General features: G+C 44.7%; 3 protein-coding genes across 3 annotated transcripts; 2 read left to right on the top strand and 1 right to left on the bottom strand.

The window, feature by feature from the left end:
* Nucleotides 1–159: 159 nt before the first annotated feature.
* LOC128304352 (mucin-5AC) lies at nucleotides 160–22,999 on the top strand. The gene is made up of 4 exons (XM_053041537.1): nucleotides 160–278; nucleotides 1,326–1,562; nucleotides 20,195–20,498; nucleotides 20,598–22,999. Exons 3-4 carry the CDS (start codon nucleotides 20,215–20,217, stop codon nucleotides 22,483–22,485), a joined length of 2,172 nt encoding a protein of 723 aa, XP_052897497.1. The 5' UTR covers nucleotides 160–278; nucleotides 1,326–1,562; nucleotides 20,195–20,214; the 3' UTR covers nucleotides 22,486–22,999.
* Nucleotides 5,364–6,607, top strand: LOC128309576 (uncharacterized). Its single transcript, XM_053046006.1, has 2 exons — nucleotides 5,364–5,565; nucleotides 5,632–6,607. The coding sequence occupies exons 1-2, from the start codon at nucleotides 5,441–5,443 to the stop codon at nucleotides 6,605–6,607; spliced, it is 1,101 nt and encodes a 366-aa protein (XP_052901966.1). The 5' UTR covers nucleotides 5,364–5,440.
* LOC128304363 (carbonic anhydrase 7) lies at nucleotides 6,803–9,124 on the bottom strand. The gene is made up of 5 exons (XM_053041548.1): nucleotides 8,983–9,124; nucleotides 7,901–8,119; nucleotides 7,652–7,805; nucleotides 7,202–7,556; nucleotides 6,803–7,112 (listed from the first exon to the last, which is right to left on the bottom strand). Exons 1-5 carry the CDS (start codon nucleotides 9,044–9,046, stop codon nucleotides 6,954–6,956), a joined length of 951 nt encoding a protein of 316 aa, XP_052897508.1. The 5' UTR covers nucleotides 9,047–9,124; the 3' UTR covers nucleotides 6,803–6,953.
* Nucleotides 23,000–23,062: the final 63 nt, after the last annotated feature.

Raw genomic sequence — 23,062 nt, 5'->3', positions numbered from 1 at the left:
CGGATGCATCTACTTCGCCTTGTCTATCACACCGCGCGCCTAATTGCACCTGTGTTGCTATTTTGTCTCTCTTCACCTGTAAGGGATCACATAACTAGCCTAGGCGCATGCTACCCCAGCACCGCGATCCTATGCTCTATGCGCGCGTGAGTGGGGAGACACGGCCATGCTTTTTGGGGGAGGGAAGCATACTGCATTAACGCCGGAAACATGCCAGAAAGGAATGACTGGTGAAAGGGGTCCACCCGGTTGAACGGAGTGAAACGGCATGATGCGCGGTGAGTACGGATCGTAGATTATTGCGTGGTCCACCAAGATCAACCACCACCGGCACACGAAGCTGAACCTGCTGCGCTGAAGCTCGACTTTGTTCGTGTTAGACTTTCGTGCAGTTCGCACGCACGTAGCCTTTGAGGTGTCACGCCGCAGTAAACAAAAACTTTTGTCCGCCGCAAGCAACGTTTGTACGATCACACCGGCGATCGACGTGAGTTGAGAAGGCTCCCGCGGGTGTTAATCTTTTCCCCCGCTTCGCCCATATATGCGCTTGAACTGTGAATCGAACCCAAAGCGTGTTCCCAACCAGGAGAAAGTTGTCGCGGGGCGTTGTTTACCTTTCGGCGGATTGGGAAGTCCATTCCGTACGGTGGATGAGGCATCGCTTCTCGGTATTGCAGTTGGGTTGAAAGTGAAAAGTGGAAGACAAAAACACGCACATCCGAGTGTAGCCATTCCGGTGTAATGTGTCAAACGGCTGAAGATCCTGCTGCGCAAACGTCCTCTGCTGTTCGTGTTACACGGCAGGAGTTCCATTGCCAGTGGATCGCACGTAGCGGTGCTGCATTACGTTGCCGCAAGAGACCCAGTTAAAGCCTGTGCACGGCCAGACGCCGTTCGGGCGTGTGTTACTTCATCGCCGTGACGTGCATTAGCCGCGATCGATTACGCGAACATTGCGAATAATTCCATTCCCGGATGCCGTTTGCGGGGCTTTTGGAGTGAGAGCTTTTTTCAGTTTTTAAAATTAAGCATATTCTCACCATAAACGGCCAGACAGGGATGACCAGGCGGGACCGACCCAGATGATATACCGTGGTACATTCGCTTGCTTACACAGGTGCATTTTCGTGAAAGTGAGGCGATAATTTTTTCGAACAACTTTCGTTCGTATTAATGTGAATGTGTACGGTGTTGTTTTTTTTCTTCTTTTACTTACCCAAATATGCTTGTTCCGTTTTCGTCCACCGGTGAAATGTGTCCCCGTTCCCTAGTGACAAAATGATGCTAATCAATCATTTATTTTCTTCTCCATATCCCTTTCACAGTAGTTGCTCCAATATCATTAGTGGCCAATTTAAGGTGTGAATTTTAAGTTTTGCACTGCTGTGTATTGTGTTGTTCTATTGTGTGTATGTGTGTGTGTGGTTGAGTGTTCGTGTGTCTATATAAGCAACTTAATACGAAGAAAGAAAACGAAAGCAGTTCGAACGCAGCGATCCAGCGATCCCAACACTTGAAGATTGCGGTCATCATCGAAATCAAAAACACTACAGGAACAGCAAGTAAGTTGATTCAATTTTTTCCATCCCCAATTCCATCCTATCCTCTTTGAGCGTACGTTGTGAGAATCTAAGTTCTGGAATGTGAAGTGAAAGTGAGATTTTGTGGAGTATGTTGGAACTTTAGCCTCATCAACTTTGGAAGCTCGTCTAGATCTCCGAATTTTGTCATACTGATTAATCGTTTGGGTCGTCAACTTCCATTAAAACTGCATATTATTTATTTTTATGTACTTTAGTACAGCCACAATCAACGAGCATATGTGGGTCAGGTAAAAGCTTTCAATGAGCACCACCCAATGGACAAGGTTTTAGTGGCCATGGTGAACATATGTAAAACACCAAATTTCGCTTTAATTGAAATCATATGTAAAGCGAAAGGATTCAAACCACCCCGCTGTGTTGTGGATGCGAACGGGAATTGTTTTGAATTTGGTGCTTGTTTTGTTTGGCGGATCAACACCAGATAAGTAAAAAGCCACCATTTAAAACACCATGCTTGTGCCAAATTTCACCGTTCGCGAATTCACTGGCCATATCGTGGTGATGAATATGAAGCAAACGAAAAAAAAAAACGCCACAAAACAGCGGTATTCTTCAGCGGTGCGAAGGAAAGTTTCCCCGTAGAGCAAAAGTATCGATGTGATGCTGTTTTGTCGCTTGCTGTTCATGAAGTCTCCAGAAGGCTGGGGAGAACCATTTACAGCTTTATTTTTCTTACATAGAAACATTGTATGATTTGACAGACCCCCTACGCGCGGATCGAGGTGTGTGTATTGTGAGCTGCACAAGCATTAGCAAAGCAGCTACTATTAAGCAACCGGTTGTCCTCCCGCTAGTCGGATGGAAGGCTGTTACTGTTACCCTTGTGCTGTCGCAGCGAACAAAACCAGAACCTGCCCGCACTAAGAAAAACTGTCTCATTCCAATCCGGGGACGCGGTTGAAAGTAAATTACCTTGACTTAGCCGAAGGACTGCTCAGGTGGCCCAGCGCACGTCATTGGGGCGCAGATGAATGGGTAAACACATTAAACATGAAATGAGTATGAGTAAAACTTGCTGCTGTTTAATGGTGTGTTTTGTACAAGAACAAATCTTCGCTTTAAAGTTGAATGTGTCCCGGTTTAACGCCTTCAAATTATAAAAAATGAACCAACCGTTTCGTTTGGGCGTAGTACAGCCGGTTTTGGGTTCGTGTTGCCATTATATCGAGGACATTTGATTGCATTACTGTGGCTGTGGTGCGTCCGGTAGGGTGCAGTGTACGCACACCCACCCACCAATCACATCACATTACGTATCGCGCGGCTAGTAACACAATCACCAAACCCATAGAAAGAAGGTGAAATGATGATACTTTATTGTTTCGAGCTTTTAATCGCGATCGCACGCGCATCCAACGCGGGTTACCACTTTTGCAACGCGCTGGCGTTGAATAACGCAAAAGAAGGTCAGCCGTATACTACATCTGCAAGGGGGCGAATCCACCTGATCGCGCACTGGTGTGTGATGGTAGTAGTGGTGTGGACGTTGTTACGGTTGATGGTTTCCACTACCGTGCATCAAACCAGCACCACTCATCCGTTTAAGTACGTCTGTTCAACACCAAAAATCAAACCTTCCGCTCTCTCCACGGGGCCATCAGCGGAGTGTTTAGCGATTTGTGGGTCAAGAATGTGGCGAAAAGAATGCGTACGAGCATGGGGCTAATAAGTGGTAATGCAAATTCATCACACGTCCCCATCAACTGCTGCGTACGCGGTTAAGCGTCATTCCTCACGCACACATTACTTGCAACGATCGATCGGCTCAATCTTGGTCGGAATGTTCTTAGCGGCTTTTTAAACGGTGTGAATTGCTAATGAGCGAGAACGGTGTAAACGGTTGTCTGTGGTCAAGATTGGTGGCGAATGGGAACTGTGTCATATCTTAATTGTTTGCATACAAAAGCGATCGCGCGATAGTTGGGATAAAACGTAAATTAGCTTTTGTAAAGCATGCCTAACGAGATTCTTCAATTAGCGCAAAGGTCTTGCCTAATCTTCGCTTAATTAGAAGGGATTTGTTTTTAAGAATTGGATATTCTAAGTTTACCAAAGAAATCTAGTAATTAACAGTTTTTTATGTGTTTTCTTTATGTTTTTTTTTTATCTAACTCGATCATATGCTAATTATCACTTTCCTTTTAAACCTACTACAACATCAGAGATATTTATAGCTCGTTATGATCTCGTTTAAAGGTCATCAAAGTATAATATCTCGTTTAGTTACGCCAATATCTCGTTCAGTTGCGAACAAAAAAAAGCTGTAAAGTGTGTAAAGTTTACTACATTTTAAGCTGAAATGTTAAGTAATTAAAGTCTGGCCATAAAACTTTATCAACTTGACATTTCTCATCGTCCATTAATAGCAACTGTCTAATCACACGAGTGGTCTTCAAAAAAAAACAGTCGTACTCTTCATCTAAGTACAACGCATTGCTTCGAAAAAGCTTTGCTAAAGTCTTCTTTAGGGTGTGCTTAAGATTACGTAAGCCCCCGCCGAGATATCGCACAAGAAAGGGCATGCAATGAATTGGTGGTGGTGGGCCGGCGTAATGGTTGCTGCTATTAGAGGCAGCAATAGTGGACGCAAGTAAGCTTTGGGCTCTTGTAAGGAGTTGCCGTAAAAGTTGATGATGTCTCTCGGCGTTAACCGCGTGATGCAACGTTGGGAAGAAGGTAGCTGATGTATGCAAAGAGTGAAGAAAACACATTGTATTGTTGACGATCATGACACAACGGCCAGCCTCCTCATTACACTCCTTTTAGCGCCATCAACTCTGAGGGTCTCTTTTTATGCAGGATGAAGGTTGGAATGTACCGGTCTAGTTAGGCCTAAGGGAAGGGATAGCCCGGCGTTTTAATTTGATAATCGTACTGAAATTATAAACGGCGAATATAAAGAGTATGTACCTTTCCGTATTTCCGTAAGAATACGTTATATCCGTAGAATACGTAAGAATACGTGTATTTCCTTAAACGTTTGCATCATGCAAAATGTTTTATTCTGATTTTGACGTATGTTTTCTTTATTATTTCTGAACTATGAGACGTGTATACATTCTAGCAATAGGAACTTCGAAAAAAAAAACCGTAACTAAACCCCCAGGTAACCAAATATCTGTGCGATCAATGACCCCCGAACTGTTAAACAGCATTTAAACAGCGTAGAAGCCGCATTGGATGCATTCCGTTGTAACCATAGATGTCACAAAAAAAAAACAAAGTCACAAACAAGATTCCTGTTTACCATTAATGGATTCCTTTACGAATTTTTCTTCTTTCCATTACTGTTGTAAAGGTAAAAAGGCGAAAGAAGATACGAAGTCTCGAGTCTGTCTGGAAAATTAATTCTAGCAAACAAGCATAACAGTAAACATGGCCAATTCACGCACACCATTAGTGTAGTTCATTACGGGATGTGAGTGTGAGGGAAGGGTTCCTATTTGCTTCCTAACACATGTTGCATGAATTGCATCCTGTCCAATTTGATCTTGATCTGTTTAGAATGGAGCAGAAGTTTAGCAAATTTAAAGTTAGTGTTATAAAGCATTTGTTTAAACGGAACTTAGTAAATTATACAATAAGGATGTTGTTCATTACCAACACATTCTCTCACAATTTCAATACCCTCTCTCTCGAGAGAGAGCGAGCGAGCAGGAGAATAAATTATGCGTTTTGCAGTGCGTGTGCACGCATCCTGTCAAAATGTAGTTTTCCCTCTTTTATTCAATGTCATTTGTCATTTCCCTGTCGGTCGGACATTCATTAATTAAGTCAACTGCAGAGCGCATGCTCAAAAGAATAAAGTTACAGAGTGTAGTGTTAACAATTTAACGATGAGTGATAGAAGGCTATTTGCACAGCATTATGCACCTTTTATGGAGTGGTTGTGCAGTTTAACTGAACCACTGGATCAATTTAGCTTGCTACCACCGCTGGAAGACGATGAACCTGAAGAGACGTAAGCTGTTTTGGGGGTGAAACGAAAGCAAGGGTATGATTTTTTCAATAACGATTTCTTCAACAGCGACGAAACGTTAGATGATCTGGAAGATATCCTCACTATGGAGGAGTTCGACGACATTTTGTTTGATTTAATCGACGGTGACATTAACGGGCTTCCACCCGTAGCGTGTCCGTTGGCAATTTGTCCCAGGGTTGGAAATGTCTCTCATTGTTCTCCTCCGCCGACAGAACCATTTCATCTACCATCAACGCTAGAATCAAACACTGCTGCTGACAAGCAACCGTTGCATGTGGCACCGCTGAGTATTGCAGCAGCACCGCCAACTAAGTTGCCCGAATGGTTAGTGAATGCGGAAACATTCGACGATCCAACACATCAGCTTAGCCTGATCGAAGTGCAAGATTGCAATGCAAATCGCGTGGAGCTACTGTACCTGCACGTTGGTGAGGTGGTAGAAGATTCGCAAAGCGCAACGAGCATGCAGAATAACGCTATGCCGACTGTCGATTCGGTAAGCAACCCCGAGCTTGAAAGCACAAACCCGAAGATACCGCCGCGCGTTCTGACATCCCAGAACGTGGAGCCAACTGGCGTGATGTCTATTGAGGAGTGGTCGCTAAACACTGGCTACGAGACTTACGCTAGTAACAACACTGGTTTTTCGCTAGTAAACGAAAAACTTCGAAACCATTTGTACAAATTATCCACAATTAATGTTCCGGTGCTGGAAAGCGCGCCTCCGTCGGGTGCAAAGGCAGCGGTAAAATCTCGTCGAAAGCAAACGCTAGTTTCACATAGAAATATTGCGGAACCAATGGCAACTCAACACGAGGCAACTGTGAACACAGAGTTACCAGTCCAGGTATCTACTGGGAATACCGTAACGCTGATAGATGCTGGAGGCGTGGGTGCAGATTGCTCAGCACCCTTCACCGTGCCAACAGCAAGCACGTCTAGTCCTGGAACTGACAATCAACTAAACAACGGCACAAGCCCTCGGATACTTTTGCGTAATCGGAAACATGCAAACAACTAGAAGTCCAAAAAAAGGCGTCTATGTGAGTTATGCGTTATGTATATAGTTTACCATACAAAATTCCAGATTAGACATTAATGATATCCTTTTTGAACTTTTAGGATTTCTGCTCATTGCAAATGCCACCCGCACAGCTTTATGGAGTAGAGCTTTAATTGTTTCTTTATCAAAAGATTGTTCCATAGATTAATTCATAATAGAGTACTTAGCATTTGTTTTTTTTTTTATTAGTTAGCGTTACCTCTCAACCACTGTCCGGTTCGATGGCACATGTAATAGATAGGACGGACATTTGGGGGAGGGAAAACAAACCATCGCGATCCCTAAGCACAAGCGCGCGGCAGCTTTAGTGCACCCAGTCCCATTTGCTGTGGTGCACGCCTTCGAACACCTCCAGTCCGGTGTAGCGGGAGTTGACCTTGCGCACGAACACCCGTCGATTGCCGATCGGTTGCAATGCTCGATAATTGTCGACCATTGGCGATCCGTGGATGCCAGTGTCCAGCTGAAAGGAAAAGTGAGATCCATCAAACGTTAGGAAGACCGTCCACCAGCGAGTGCCGTGAAATGTACATCCCCCAAATGAATACCCACCGTTCGAAACCGTTTCATCTGGTTAACCGAAAGCTCGAGAAGATCGGGATAGACGACCCACGTGACGGCCTCGGAGCAAGGCGGAGTCGTAAGCGAACCCTTGTACGTGTAGAACCGGGTCATATCGATCCCATCGATGAGGGACTGCAGCGTGAACGTGTGGTTCAGCTGGAGCGTATTGTCGTAGTCGACGATGTGGCCAAACGACCGTACCAGTGTGTTGATGCCGGGCGCATCGTGTTCGGTGACCTGATAGAAAAAGCCCAACACCGTAAGACCATCGCTATAGCCGAGCGCTTCGGGGACGGTTTTGTACTTTTTGTTGCGATGAATGATGTGCATCTCGAGCGGATACCTGCGGATAGTGGCGCAGCACGCGAGAGGGAAGAAAAGCATAATAAATCCATCCATGTCCACTGGGATGTCTCGTTTGCAACACACGCAACTTACCTGATATCGTTGAGTACGTGCTCCGCCCCACGGTTGTTTTTGTCGCCCCAGTGAAAGTGTAAGCCTTCCAGCTCGTACTCGTTCTGCATCTTGCCGCCAAAGATGTACGGATGCTTGCCGATGGCTGGGTCCGTTTTCGGAATCGTGAGGGACACTGCACCGATTGCGCAACAACACATGCAAGGACGAAGCAGTATGAAGTGATGAAGGTTTTGGGATTTTCCCCCCAATGGCTGCAAACAACCTTACCGGAATGGCCATTGTTGTGTATAGTCATCGGTCCCGGGAGCAGATTGTTGTAACCGACGAGCTCGATTGCCGGCATGTAGAGCGGAACCGCCCGGTGGCTACTGATCGCGATCGGCGACTGATGGGTACCGGCGCAGCTCTGGTGTGCCTTGGACCAGCGTCTCTGGTCCGGTTTCGAGTAACCGAACCGATGCGCCCCGACACCAGTGCTGGGTGGACCTGTGTTAAGTAGAAAACATATTGATTGTGTCACTTAGCGTCCCCTGGGTATACGTTGTACGGTTGTAACCATCTCAATAAGAGTCAATAAGAATGGCGAAGAAGCAGTAATGTGGTGAAAAAAATTGCAAACTCGCCGGGAGTACTTCCGTTGTTCGTTTCGTTTAATCTTCCACACGTAATTACAGGGTTATACTTTTGCTTTAATGTTCGGCTTCGAATTATATTGCAAATTGGAATATTAAATTGTAAACATTCCGAAGCGAACGTAAATTATAATTTAAGCGTAGGTGCGCTATAATGTGCAAATGTTATTAGTAGCAATAGAGAAATAGACACACTTAACGAAGCGCAAAAGTGCATACTGCTGTTTCTGCCACTGATAGTGCATCGCGTTCTCGTACATTTGCAGGTGCAAACAATTCCACCCGCACACACTTCACAACGACGTTGCAAGATGCGCCGAGAGTAACCGATCATAAAATAAGCCCACGTGCCCTGCCTGCTTCACGTCAGATAAACTAGACACATGTGGTGAATACCGTGATCTTTGCGCAATTAATGCTGCCCCGTAAGTGTGCCGAGAGGTTTATTAGTTCCAGCTAGTCTGGTGGTTTCTATCTGGTACCTCTGGGGTAAGAACCGTAGTAGTATGCAAACGTTGCATTAAACACACTCCAAACAATTGATGGCGTATCTTAATCCTTTCGGCATTAGACCGAGTGTTTAGCTTTGGGGCTAATAATTTCACGCAATCAACGATCTTATGAGAACTTGTTGTCTGTTATCTTTGCATTAGATTTAAGAGAGCACCCTCATCAAGCGTCCTTATCGATGTTTAGCAATATTGAATCACAGCTTACCACCGATCAGCAGTAGCACAAAGAGCAACGCAGAAACTGAAACACTCGTGCCAAACAGCGGCATGGCGCTTATTTGATAGCGGGCAATAATCCACTTCAACACAAGACAGGAACCCGATTTCGAATCACTTCACTCAATGCTCCAGTAGTTCCGCGGACACTCTTCCCGTAAGGATCGTTGTAACGTCCAGTTCGCACTTGGTTTGGAACAGAACTGCCACGGTCGGTGCACTGTAGGGACGTTTTGTCCCTCGAATGAATCGGAGATCGCGTAAACGTTCAGTTCGCCGCCCTTTAACCGATGCAACACGTGGCCTTCTGCTGGCGGGGAACGATGTATTGGTTGTGCTGCCACCTTCGGAAACTACCGAAAATCCCACCTGCTGCAAGGCTTTGTCACTCGCGCCACGGAGATGACAGTGAGAGGATGTGTGAACGCTGCACGCGCTCTCCGGTGTCTGTCTCGACCGATTCCCGACCGCTAACTGGTACCATCGGTACGACACTGATAGTGTTTTATAGAATCGTGCCTAGACCGTGTGCAGGAACAGAACAGGGACCGAGTGTGTGTGTGTGTGTGGGCTACGCCTCACGCATCACACTTTATGCCGTGGTACGCGTTGCTTCTCTTAATCGTTTCGTCGTTGTACTTCTTCGGTATGGACATTAAATCAGGTCCAGCGGGCTATTAGAATGCGTTAGCGCAAATCGTCCAAATCTCGCTACAGCTCTGGTGCTTAATTCAAGATCGAAGATGGCGTGCCAGCCCAACCATTCCGGACGTATGAGCGGATTTGGGCGAATTTTTGGCCATTAATTGCTGGAAACGTGAGGCGCCTGCAAGCAAGCGTTTGCGCGGGCACACGTTACACGGCGTCAAACCGGAGGGACATTCGATGGGCAAATTTTAATTACCTACCGAGTTGGTTCGACTGGATTCCTCCTACCAGCTCTATGGTGGGATGGAATGGAAATGACGATGACGACGACGTACATAAATCAAGTGCCTTATCTTTCGTTTAGATATTTCTTTGTAAGGAGTCACCTTCTCCGATGCTTTTGGGACCTGCCTGTTCGATGGCGATATAGTGGCATTCCTAATTCGGCTGCTAAACCGAAGCCTTCCCGATGCTAATTCGCGGGGTTTGAATGATACCCGATGCTAATGTAACGTTGCCATCTGTGATCGATCGGACAAGGCAGAACGGGACTGAATATTAATTGTGTAAATGGTGTAGTGATAAGAAATTTACCGATCTTTACCGTTCGATTTTGTTCGTAGCTGTAATTTATTCTGTTCAAAGTGCTGTTTTATTAAACATTGCTAGATGGGCGAGATAAAGAAACCAGAAAAAACCATTATTGAGGCTCAAATTTCGATGGACATACTTTGTTGTGCTCTGGTGGAAAGCATTATGGTCGTTTAATATATTGCAGATAAGACTATCTGCAAAATTTAATTCAATACAAAGAGCTGCATTGCAACATAGATCGAGCCGATGGTGATCTTAAAGGGCCAAGAATTTTCGGTCGATCTAAGTTTAAGACGTCTTGATCGTTATGATCGTCTAAGCAAACTGTGCGATCAATTTGGTTTAATTTAGACGAACAAGCTTCGCTAAACGTTCCAACTGCCGGGTAATTAGCTATCATTCACAAAGTTTTCCAAGGGTAGCCGCGTAGACAAACTTGATGTCAGCTGTCGATGGGTGTAAATTACCCGATCATTGGAAAAGCAATCGCTACGGAAGTTGACAAGGTAAGCATTTTGTCGATCGCGGTTTTTTTTTTGTTTTTCTTATCGGTATTATGCAGCACTTTGGAAATTCCCGGATCTTTACTCTGTGCGTTGGGGCAGGCTACTGGAGTGTCAGTTCCACATCTTAGGTTAAGTCCCGGGGAGCATTAGACGAGAAATAATTACACATGAGTAGAAGCACGCTCTCCTTGTTGTCAAGGCCGGCACGTTCACTCCGATGAAAATGTGTGCTATGGATGAATTTCCCACACTGAAAGGGATATTCCCCATTCGTCGATGACTTCAAGTCACCACTCTCTCGGAGCCATCCTCGGAGCCTGGAGCCTGGGGAAGGTGCTGGCGAAGCTGTAAAACAGTTCGATCATTACTTTGCGATGTAATTTTTGTTTTACTTCTCGGTTCTTCCGTGTGATGTATGGATTGCGGTGCCCACTAACATATTTTATCGATTCTATCGACGCAATTTATGTGCGCACCGTACGCCTGTTAATGGGCAAATGTAGAGGCGAGCGTAATTTGAATAGACGGATAGATTGGATCGATCGGCGTGAATAAGTCGAAATCCTCCACCAACGCCATTGCTTGTGTTATTATTTGTCTTTTCCTTTCTAGGGCTACGCGTATTATTAGCGCACGGATTGCACGCGGTACAATTGGGCAGAGATCGTTCATTATTATGCTGATTGACGCTGGAATGGGCCGCCAGGGCGCCAATTGAGGTGTGCTTTCGTTGAAATATGCTGACATAAAAATCACAACTTTACTACCGCACGTGTGCGGAATATGGTGGAGAGCAGCTACGGTACGGGTCACCGCACTGGCCCTTGCATCCACCCGGTGCTGGCGTAGATTTAATTACTTACAAGCTGGCACATTTGCGCATCATCGCACAAAGCCATTACGGTGGAGCTCCCGTGGGGATATTGCGTCTGTCGGCGCTGTACTAGTTGCGTATGCTACTTAGCGCAAGACAATTTGGTTGGTGCGTAAAGTATTGAGATGGAACAGATACGGTTTTTCGCCCAATCCCACTCTGCCGGATCAATCGAAATGGAACCGGGACGAACACAAGGCGAAGAATGGGTTTCTTGTACACCCGTACAGAACTCCACCTGACCACGGGTGTGCGTCGGTTATAATCGAGATTCAGGTGAAAGATTTAAATAGTTTATACCCATTTCTCGCACCGTTCGCGCTGGTTTACTCGCGCAGCGGAAGAACGATTACCGATATAGGCTAATAAGAGCCCGATTCTGGCGCCTTCGCCTCCAGAAAAACGAGCTGTTGCAATTAGAGATGGCCAAATGTTTTTCTAACCACTTAATGCCCTCGACGTGCGTAGGTAAATGAGTGTACGAGTGGGTGTTTGAAATCAGAACAGGACTGCTACTAATCGCTACTATCGGGTAACACGATCCACGCTCGAACGGTTGGCCGTTTTCGATTAGCACCGAACAGCATCCAATGCTCCTGTTTTCCATCCATTCATCTGTTCTGCGACCCATTTCACGCCCCACAACCCCTACCACCGAATGCTGTGGCCTATGGTTTGGGTTGCCGGTGCAAATATTGTTCGGGTGGGTATCTGTTAAAAAGGCTGTTATGTTTGCAAAAGCATTACTGCAATATTAACGGTTCACGGATAAGAATAAGCACTACGTCAGCACCACGAATAGGTCACGTGTGTATTTGAACATCGCGAAGGTGGACTGCGAACTTGCGAGGTAAATGTTTTTTTTTTGTATTTCGTTATGGGAATAAAATGGGGGCTTCATTCATTTGCTTTTCAAAAGTTAAGATGAATGAATTTTCTTCTCTTTATTTAAAATAAACTTATCACAAACACAAACTACAAACTTATCGCTATTCCTACTTGCAGGCGAATGTTTCCATAAGATCTGTACATTCTCGAAATCTTACGCGCTAACAACGACAGCCAGACACGGGATAGAGCCCAGCCAGAACGGAACATGTTAATGATTTGGCACTTCCTCATTTGCACCTCATCATTTGCGATCGTGTCGTTCGAAGCGTAGAATAAGGCATAGTAATTTACCCTTCCGATTCGTGTCTACCACAGACACACACGCGGATCGAAGAGGAATGGCGCGAAACTGAATCGTTTCTCTTTGCCCGGGGTTTTTGTAACACGTGCGTGCCGAACGTGTAAACTGGTTTGCTTACTTCCATCGGGCACCTGTTTCGATGACTTTTGGCAACAGAGACAGCAGTGGATAGAAAGATTGACGCCACCAACACTGTAGTGTCATGCGATCGGGAATAGGAGCAAAACAACATGTGTCTCTTTTCCCGTAGGTCGTGATGAAATTGTTAATGGTTCAGTAGACAGTAACTGTCGGTTTTTGATTGCTTTATTTGAAGGCCACCTAAGGTAAATGTTTTGTTTTTCGTTGTAATTTAATTAGTACATCTGTTTTCGTTTTAGGGCTATATAAAAGGCACCGTACAACTTCTAACCACGTCTACAATGGACACCACCCTGCCACTCAGTGTGGCTATCAAATGTGCCGCTTTTCTCCGCAAAACGTTCAATCGGACAGGCTGTGAAAAGTGTCAGATTTCGCAAAAATAATGAAAACGCATCTCGCACTCACCGGTGGTGCTTTTGAGAGGGGAAAGTTTGCCACGGTTGATAGTTTACTCTCGGCCCGTCCGCAAAAGTCTTCGGTGCGGTTCACCGATTTCCGACCGTGTTGTTGTTGGTCAACTCTCTTATCTTAAGCGGTCACGCCTGCTTACTGCTGCAGTGATTAGGAGAGCTCTACGTTGAATCTGTTGGAAATTCCGTCACTCCGGCAACCGAAACGGACCCTCCTCTATCTGGACGCCCTCTAACGGTAGAGAGTGGTGCACTGTTTGAACTTTCCTACCAACAGACCGCTGGTCTCATCATTATTATTATTGTTAGCAACGTATGCCACACATGAATGCACGGATGTGTGTGTGTCTATGCCCTTCACGTGCCGCGTCGGGGTCGGGGTTAAGTAAGGGCGCGAGTGAAAGTTGGCTAATTGCATACTTCACGCAACCCGATGCGGGTATCAGCCGGTCCCATCCTCATCGACGGTAATGGCACGGATAGCAAATCCATTGTCTTCTCGTGACCGTGGCCCTTTACTTCCCGGGCTTCGGTAATGCACCTGTTGTTGGGATGCACACGAGCCCGGCGAGTGAAGTGAGCGACGTTTGCCCGTTCCGATGCCACCAACGATGGCAATGAACTGCAACGGACAGATTTGCGACAAGTTTTGGAGGGCTTCGGTACGTACGGGACCGGTGAAAAATTGCGGATCATCTGATCCACCGGCGAAACCCGGCACGGTTGATTAAGTGACACAGATTTCGAAACCATTTCTCTTTTGTAGATGCTGGCGAATGGTTGAAATGTACGATCCATCCCGTTTCTTCGTTAGTATCGCTGAGATGCCAATTGTTTATATTGTACGAAATTAAATTCCCAGTTGGATGTTGGTGATTTTCTTTGACATAATAATTAATAACATACATAATAACATAATTTGACCCCTTTAAAATGTCAAATTAAATTAGTTGTCGATTTACGAACGTGAAGTAACGCATTGGCAATTCATAAAGTGGGTCATGTTTTTGAAATGACACCAAGCCCTGGATTCTCAATCATTGTATTTTATCTACCTGGGCGATAATTTTTTAGCCGAAACTGACATCTGTGAAACCGGAACAAATGTTCCAAAATTGCAATAGAAGGAATTAGCAGTTGGGTTTTGTTTTAAAGTATTCTCGGGTGTTTAACTACCTCAAACTACTTAAGTTTTCGTCAAACATATCGAATCCTTCAAGAACTGTTGATATTAGGCACACAGGTAACTACTTAAAGAACGAGTCTTGAGACTATTTAGCTATAACTACTTAGGTAAGACTCTTACGCCTCTTTAGTTCAAGACGTAATCACCATTGATTACAGGCATGATCAACTGCAACGGAAAGCAACACAATCCTTCGTCGTAGGAATGACAGCCGCCATTATAATGTAGCACGGTGGTTAACATTAATGGGACAGTGATCCCCACATTGGCTCAGAACATCGGAAAGAGGTCCTGAGACCGGTCTCAATACATCTTTCAGTGGAAGTACACTCGTTTGTCCAACTACCTTTAGTGAAGCTCTCATTAGGATGGTGATCATAGTTTGAATTTCATGCTACAACAAAACGTTAGAGTTGCTCAAATTAGGACAGTACATGCGGCTCTACTATTTTTACGATGTATTTGCAGTAAAAGGAGCACATTATGATTAGTCTCATGCGTTCAAAGACTACTATATTCCACTACAGTGTTTTATTGATACTAATACAACCCACAAATTTTTTTTCTCAACTTTTTCCGACCATTTTCTACGATCAGTGATGCAAAAAGTCGATGCTCAGCTGTTCATGTTGTAATTTCCATCTGACTATTATTTGAAGAGGTTCACGAAGCTAGACTACGTCATGTCGAAAGACGTGCTGTTATTCTGTTGCGGGAATTCTCCGTCTCAGACATCAGTTGGTTTTCGTCGACCATTTCATGTTGTGGAGTTGCGACTTAAAATATCTCTCCATTAAAGTAAATGAAAAGAAAGTTGGAGAGCCGCGCATAACCAATGAAACTGGTGAACTTTTCATGCATATTCATTGGAACCCTTCGGACGTTTTGGACCTTAGCTTAAATTACCGACAAGGTTCATCATATCATCAATCATTCTTATATTCGAAACTAAGGAAAGTGTGCATAATGCAAATCTTTGTAAACTAAACATTAAACAATTCTTGGTCATTTAGCTTCCGGCGCGGCTCTAAGCATCGCGTGACTAAATAAATACCAAACAATAGAGCAAAACCCCAAATCCGATTCACCCTTGAGCTCCATGGTAAATGGCGCTAAAATATAGCTCACGTGCTTTTCATGGCTTACCAGATTCGCAACGGTCGTCGATCGGTTCGCGTTTATTGGAGGCTGCTCGCGGAATCCATCGTGGCAAGTGATCGTGCTCCCCACTATTGGCTTTAAATCACCAGACATTACGACAACGACACACACATACACGCAAACTCCCCCGTGAAAACTTTGAACGAGCCACTTTGCTCACGAAAATGCCGGGTGACACTGTATCTTCAAAGTCAAGCGGAAGGTTATAGACACCGCAACCTTAACGCACCTCGCGGTTGATGGAGCAAAGAGCGTTGGTACAGGTTGGGTGTTTTACCTTAAAACCGGAATAGAACGAATGAACGCTTATGAGTAGCTGTACCGGATCCACACCGGACCGCGGCTACCGTGGCTGGAAGATCCCCCTGACTCATGACGAGCGATGCGTCAAATCAGCCACCATTTCGAACTGGTTTTGATTGGTGGAGGGAACATGAAGGTGGCGAAAATGGCAGGGAAGGAAATTTCTCTATTACGCCATCGGTAGAGCCGGTTATTACGGAAGATCCTAAGCGTAATAAAAATCGTTCGACCCGACCGGTGGCCAACCAGTTGGTATGGTGATTGATTACAGTGCGTATGATGGGATGCTGATAGTAGAGGAGCGCGTGCTATCGGCAGTTCGTCTTCCAGAGCTCGATCGATCGCGCAGGAAACTTTGAAACGAAAGCGATTGAATCTTGCATAGTGCGTGCGTTTAGTTGTTGGGCAAGTTTTCAACGCCCTGTCAATAAACTGTGAAATTATGCGTTCCTCCGAGCATGAGCTTGTTAAGATAGGTTAAGGAGATCGTTCGGAAGAGACATATTCTCAGCGTAATTTGCTCCACCTCCTGATCAATCAGATGAAAACTCATCGGAACAAATTGAGTGCTAGGAGAAACCGACACATTGTATTGCAATTGTTGTTGCTTATGAAGAGCCCACTGAATGGCCAGAGCAGTGCATGATGTACGTACGAGTGTAAAGTTGGGCATCTCTGGATCCTCCCTTACTTTACCGATCGTGAGGGAAGATTTCCCAAACTGGTGATCATATTTTTTGTTTGTTTTTTTGTTAAGCATAGCAAAAATAAAACGCGCAAGCATCTTATAGGAAGGGAAAGTATTTTTTGCTTCAATCGAACTTTTCGTCTTGTCTTGAAAAACATATTTCATCTCTAACCATAATTGAGTCGTGTTTGTAATATTTTGGGGTTTGTGTTCATTCATCTACCACCACAATTTACTCAACACACACACTGTTGTGACTGGCTAGTTTTGAGTTGCTCCGTGAAAGAGCTGCTTGTGTTCAAGTGATGTTTGTTTGTGAAAGAAAATTTCGCACCAATAAGTATTTGCAAAACAATTACACTTGTATGTTTATCTACTCGTGTAGATATAGTGATTGTGTGGACGGCGAAAAGTCCCGGTTAGAGTAAGGTGGTTAAAATTAAATACCGGTCCGAAGTGGAGATTCGAGTAAAGTGCAACAGTGATTACAGGCTAGCGCATCACTGTGCGAATAATGTGTTTTGCATGTACAGTTAACGGCTACTATCGGGAGAAAAATGTAGGTCGGTTATTAGCCAGGTGGCTGGGATGAAATGATATGCTATTTATTATTAATTTTGACGCTTTATGCTTACTTCGTTCTATTATTGAAAGTCTACACAATCGATAGTCTTCGAGAATGATGACTTTCCTGAAGAAGATCTGTTGCAAGGATCAGATCGGGCTTAGAGTGGATTCAAATAAAAAAAAATACAATCGATAAGAGGGCTTTCTTCTTCCTTTTCTTTGACTACCTTCTTAAATTAGCTTATCTTACCTTTTCTAATTTTAGTGTCTAAACAAGTTTGCACTACTATTACTTTTCTGAGGGATGAACTACTTACTAGTAGTCAAATTCTGTCTATGAGCAAGTATTTGCTCTAGTTGAGATTTGAACCCTAATTGAGCATGTCGTTGAATCGTTCATTACCGTGTTGGACTATTTGACACATCACTTCTAGTGTCATTAAATCCTAATTCGATCAATAGGCTTCGTTAGCAATATAACCTAGCTGTCCTAAATCAATAACACAAAACAAAGAGATGATCGCTTTGTTGATCAAACGATTATCCTTCATAGCGATCATTGCACCGTTAGCCTTCTACAGTTAACTGTTTTCCCAATCCAAATTGGAAAGCTCCCCATTTAGGGTGGAAACAAATCTTCTCCGGATGCGTCGATCACCACACCTAAAGGCCGTCAGATTTGCTAAGCAAACGACTACTTATGCGCGTGTTAACGTTTCCTTTCGATTCACCTTGATACACGGATTGGATCCCGGCGTGCACATGTTGAACCACTTTTTACAACGCCGGTGGCGGCAACCTTCGGTATCGCCCAGTACGCGTGCCACCACACCCATCCCGCGTTCGGTTGGGAAGGAAACGTTGCGATTTAGGCGTTGCGCAATCTTTCGATAGTGTTGTTTCTGTTGCCGTTTTCGTTGCAGTTTTTGTTGCGCACTGTTGGGTGTTGTGTGAGTGTGCAATTCGCAGTTGCACTGAGCCTGCTGGTGGGACACATAAGGCTACATTCGACTGCACAACGGTACAACCTGTTACCGTTCGATCGGACGGAGTGAAAAGAAGTGATGCGAGGGTTGTACTTTTTTTTAAGGGAGTTTGTTTCTGTTCTTTTGCCGAGCCAGGTACGTTCCGGCTCGAACGGACTAGGGCAAAGAAATCGAAACTGACTGTGTGCCCCCGTTATAAGTGGAGCAGTACTTTCGAGCCTCAAGCATTGTTAGAAAGTAAAAACGGCCACTAATTTATGTAGATTAAATAACTGCCAGGATGGTTTGTTCGCTTTATTACATTATTTATTACCAGCTTGCGCGGCACGGGGAGTTTCGGCCTACCGGAAGACGTTATTCGTTTGTAAGATGTAGATTGCACCCTTCTATTTTTGTGCCCGAAACTATTCGCACGTGTTTTTATAGGATGTCTTGTGTTACGTTTAGGATTGACGTAACTTTATAACGTTTCTACAGGTGGTAAAGATGGCAAAACAAAGCCCTAACCCAGCCATATATCTTCAGGTTTGTGGTTTGTTCCCAAAGAAAGTAACCACTGGCAGACGCGTTGTTTATGTCCAAGTGGTCTGTGAGGTGATATTTGGAATTCTCACCTCCTTCTGCGTGTCTGGTGTTAAATTTCGATGCCAATTTCACTATTGTTTCATTATCTGGACAAAGACAAAAACCACACCGCCCACAGTAAGTGTGAAAGCGTAATTTGTCCCACGGTGGAAGGGGACACGGTAGCGTTTGTTTTTGCCACAAATTGTCGTCCACCGTGACAGCATATGCATAAACTCTTTTCACTTGGAATTCACGGTGAAATGGAACCGAAATTACGAGTTACGAAATCCGTACGGCCACCGTGCACGCATTAACACTTGCTGATAATATATCAGCAAACTGAGTGGGGAAAATAGAAAACGAAAAATTATAATAATTAAAGAGAGTGAGTGGATGAGCTTATTGCTAGCATGTTTGCAAATTTTGGGATAAAAGAAGAAATGTCTGTTATACTTTTCTGTTATTATTTAATGTCCGATCTAGATTAAAATTTTAGCAAGACCGAACATCCGATTATCTTCTGATTATCCGACTATACTTTAATACTAACTGTTAATACTTTAACTGTCAATTGGAAAGGACGAATACTCACTAAGTTTAACAAGAAGTTAACAGGAGAATAATGACGTGCAGCTTTTGTTTCTAAATCCCCTAAACTCATGATGAAATAGGATGTACTAAGGTAATCTTCTAGCTCAATGATATTATTCGCTCACGAAATAGACTGTCATATTGAGGAGAAATAGAAATAGATGTTCAAAGACCCGCTTTCAAGAGAAAGATGTCTTTTTAGCTTCGCGGAGATGATTTACTCGTTTTATTGCTAATTTATAAGTACTTTTCGGTGGGCACACGCGGTGCGTAGTGGTTTCGATCTTAACGACGTGCTGGACGTTGGCAGGAGCAGAGAGCGAAACTAAGCTCGCCAACGCTTTTATATCCTGGTGCGAACGTGCACCACTAGCTGTCCTATTCTTATATTATCCCTCGCCCTGTCTCCTAATACCCAAGGATCTTTTCGCCTGTTACGCCTTGTTTGCGCCAGGTGGCGTCCTGGTCGCTACATCTTCATTACAATTGTAAACGGAAAGATGAACTCAATTGATTTCTTCATTTATTATCAATTCAGTCTTCATTAAACTAATTATTTGTGTACACTTGTGTATTGTGTACAATTTAAAACTTTAGACCAGTCCAAATATTTTCGATTCCAATCCGAAATCACCATCAAAATATGGGGTTGTGTACATTGTAGCTCATTAATCTGTATATGATCGTTTATAATTTATTCCACATATAACACACAAGAGGTTTAAGCTGCGAAAATCAAAGAAAAATCAATTTCTAATTCAATGCATTCTGTTTGTCTTTTCAGGAAGTGATTCTTACCATAAAATGCAGTCCATTAGGATTGCAGCGTTTGTGCCCCTTTTGCTGGTTCTGCTGCTGGCAGTACTGGTCGACGGATGGCCATATCCACGGCCATTACCGCAAAACTTAAGACGACTGCCGAGGCGGAACGATTTTGTTGCTTACAATTTGCACCGCATCATACGACCGCGCGATGTTAACGATCTGGATGTTGATCAGGCGCGAAAGGCCATGCACGATGTGCACGAAACGATCGCTGAAGTACAACGGCTGCTGGCTCTCGATCCTTCGCTTCCTAGACTGACCAGGTAAGCTGGATATGATGATGGTCGATTGTGCATTGTCCTTCGATCTACTATCGTACTTCATACACTTCATTAACTCTATCTATTTTCTTTTGCTTTTAGGGGAGAAATCGAGGAATTGTTCGAAAATGTAACGCGGGAAGAGTTTGCCAAATCGCTACGTGCTGGAGATCACCATCGGGCGCAGCATATGCGTGCGCTCATGCTCGTTCTGCCATACCATGCGAACAACATGTCGCCGGAAAATATGCAAAAGATATACACCCGTCCACCAGTGACTCGAATTGTTGGGGCCGGTACCAACACGAAACCGATCATTGCCGAAACGCTACCAATAACGCCGGCACGGTTTATCGCGAGCACTACTACTGCTACTACTACAACCACCTCGACTGCTGCAGCGACAACATCTGGCCCGCGCACAACGACTGCTGCCATCCCGGTAACAACAATCCGTTATACAACGCCGCGTCCAACTACTTTCCATCCAACGCTACCAGAACGGATGCGCGATCCTACTCAACGAAAGGAAAATTTAAACGACCTTCTTGCCTCGATCGGATTGTCGCAAAGCTCAGAGGAACTTTCCACCCCTCCGACGTTCCGCCCATTACCAGCCGCTATGACGACCATAGCATCATCCACTTCGTCTTCGTCAGCACCGGAAGACCCCGTTAACAATGCGATCAATGTGGATGATCCGAAAGTGGCGCAAGAGCTAAAAGATCTGTTGCGATCGTTCGGTTTGCTGAAGGATGGGGACAGTGCTGTCAGTGCGAATAGTCCACTACCACACGCAGAACGACTGGTCGACATACAACCGGCAGCACTGGTACTGCACGAACCGCTTAAGGTGGAAGAATCGACACCAACGATTGAGGAACCGAAAAAGCTAACGGTCGAAAATACTGGAGGGCTCACGCAAGCTAACGTTAAACCGGATGATTATGTTGCCTTTAAACCTCTACCGATCGGCGCATCTTCGGATGATGAGGATGCAAAACCGATAGACGAAGAGCTGGATGCTTTACTAAAGTCCTTCGGTTTGCGTGGTCCTGGGCCACGCAACAAGAAATCGATGCATCCGGAAGTGACTCAAAAACCACCGATGGTGATGAAATCAGTTCCGTCTATCGATGCAGATCTAGTAGCACCACAGCTAATGTCCGTGCTGGGGACGCTAGGCATACAAATGAAACCTGGCCAACAGCAAGCTTCACTATCCACGGGAGCGACTCCGTTAGTTCGGAGAAGGGAGAAAACACCGCGTAAACTAGAACCACCGGTGGATCAAACTCCATCCGCAGCACATTTACGCGTCAGTAATGAGGATTACCGGAAGTTAGAACAGCTATGGCAAACGGTTAAACAACTCGAGAAACTGAACACATCCCTTACGGACGATTCCCTTGATGTACTCAATCCGAAACATTACAATTTAAGTCCATCGCTACTGGCACAGGGGCCCGATCCGCTACTCGATGGCATTGGTGATCGTGAAAGACTGAACGAGATCAAGAAGCGTCAGGAGCCGGCCACATCTACTACTACGACTACTTCGTCGGATCTGACTGATGATGGTGTGGCAACGGAGAGTGACAGTCCCTTCCGTTTCAGTTTACAGCTTAACACTAGCGGAAGTGGTACAACGAGTGATGATACCGAACAGGATGATTCAACAGCTAAGACAACGACCAGTGACATCACACCTGACACGACGACGAACTCCCCCAGTACCACTGCCTCTCCAACTACCACAACGACGGAGAGTGCCCGCAATGCTGCATTGGAAGACTCATTTCCCTCATCCGATCTAGCCGGAGATCCTGTAAATGAGGAACCGCTACCACCACCACGTCGAAACGGATTTTACTTTTTGTACGACTGGAACTCATTCTTGGAGGTGGGCGAGGAACCGAACAAGGTCATTATCCGTTACAACCCACAGGCAGGCGATCCGAGCCGCTTCCTACCGGTCACTGTACCGTAGAGATGAAACTTTAAAATTTGGGTCACACTGAAAAGGCCAGGCTGTAAAAAGGAAGTTAAAACAATTGTGGATAAACTTATACACATCCCATGGGTTTTAAGAAGGGACCGATTAGTGTACATAGTTAAGCTTCCTTTGCTCTGTAGCGCGTAACGAGTAGAACTAAATTATCCCTTATTTATTATCCTTCCGGTACTTTTTTTCTCTCTCGGAGGAGCAAAAAGTGTTTCTCTTTTGAAGTGGGGTGCCACAGGAAGGAATGGAAGCTAGGGAGCTTCTGGTACATGTAAGCAAGATTAGCAAGATTTCGCTGTGCACAGTGGGTATGATAGAATTAGCTTTATGGATACGGGGTTCGTAATAGAGTAGAATTAAATCTCCTCGCAATCGCGACGGATGAAGAGCATGATTTTAACGTCAGCATACGATAATACGTTTTGTATAGAATCGCACAACAAGGTTTGAATTATGGGAGCCAATGAAACTAACTAAGCTCATGAAAATAAAGTATAACGTATCGAAAGAATCATTTTGCTAAGAACAAACCGTTGTGAAAGAATAGTAAGGGTTTGGCTTA

The sequence above is a fragment of the Anopheles moucheti genome, chromosome 2 (genome assembly GCF_943734755.1).
Source record: "Anopheles moucheti chromosome 2, idAnoMoucSN_F20_07, whole genome shotgun sequence".
Taxonomy (NCBI): domain Eukaryota; kingdom Metazoa; phylum Arthropoda; class Insecta; order Diptera; family Culicidae; genus Anopheles; species Anopheles moucheti.
This window is presented reverse-complemented; position numbering and strand designations above follow the sequence as displayed.

Coding starts and splice junctions, on each gene's coding strand:
- LOC128309576 (XM_053046006.1), top strand. CDS start 5,441: ATGAGTGATAGAAGGCTATTTGCACAGCATTATGCACCTTTTATGGAG. Junction 5,566..5,631: donor GACGATGAACCTGAAGAGAC/GTAAGCTGTTTT, acceptor TTTCTTCAACAG/CGACGAAACGTTAGATGATC.
- LOC128304363 (XM_053041548.1), bottom strand. CDS start 9,046: ATGCCGCTGTTTGGCACGAGTGTTTCAGTTTCTGCGTTGCTCTTTGTG. Junction 8,120..8,982: donor TGTGCTACTGCTGATCGGTG/GTAAGCTGTGAT, acceptor TACTTAACACAG/GTCCACCCAGCACTGGTGTC. Junction 7,557..7,651: donor CACGTACTCAACGATATCAG/GTAAGTTGCGTG, acceptor CACTATCCGCAG/GTATCCGCTCGAGATGCACA.
- LOC128304352 (XM_053041537.1), top strand. CDS start 20,215: ATGCAGTCCATTAGGATTGCAGCGTTTGTGCCCCTTTTGCTGGTTCTG. Junction 20,499..20,597: donor TCGCTTCCTAGACTGACCAG/GTAAGCTGGATA, acceptor TTTTGCTTTTAG/GGGAGAAATCGAGGAATTGT.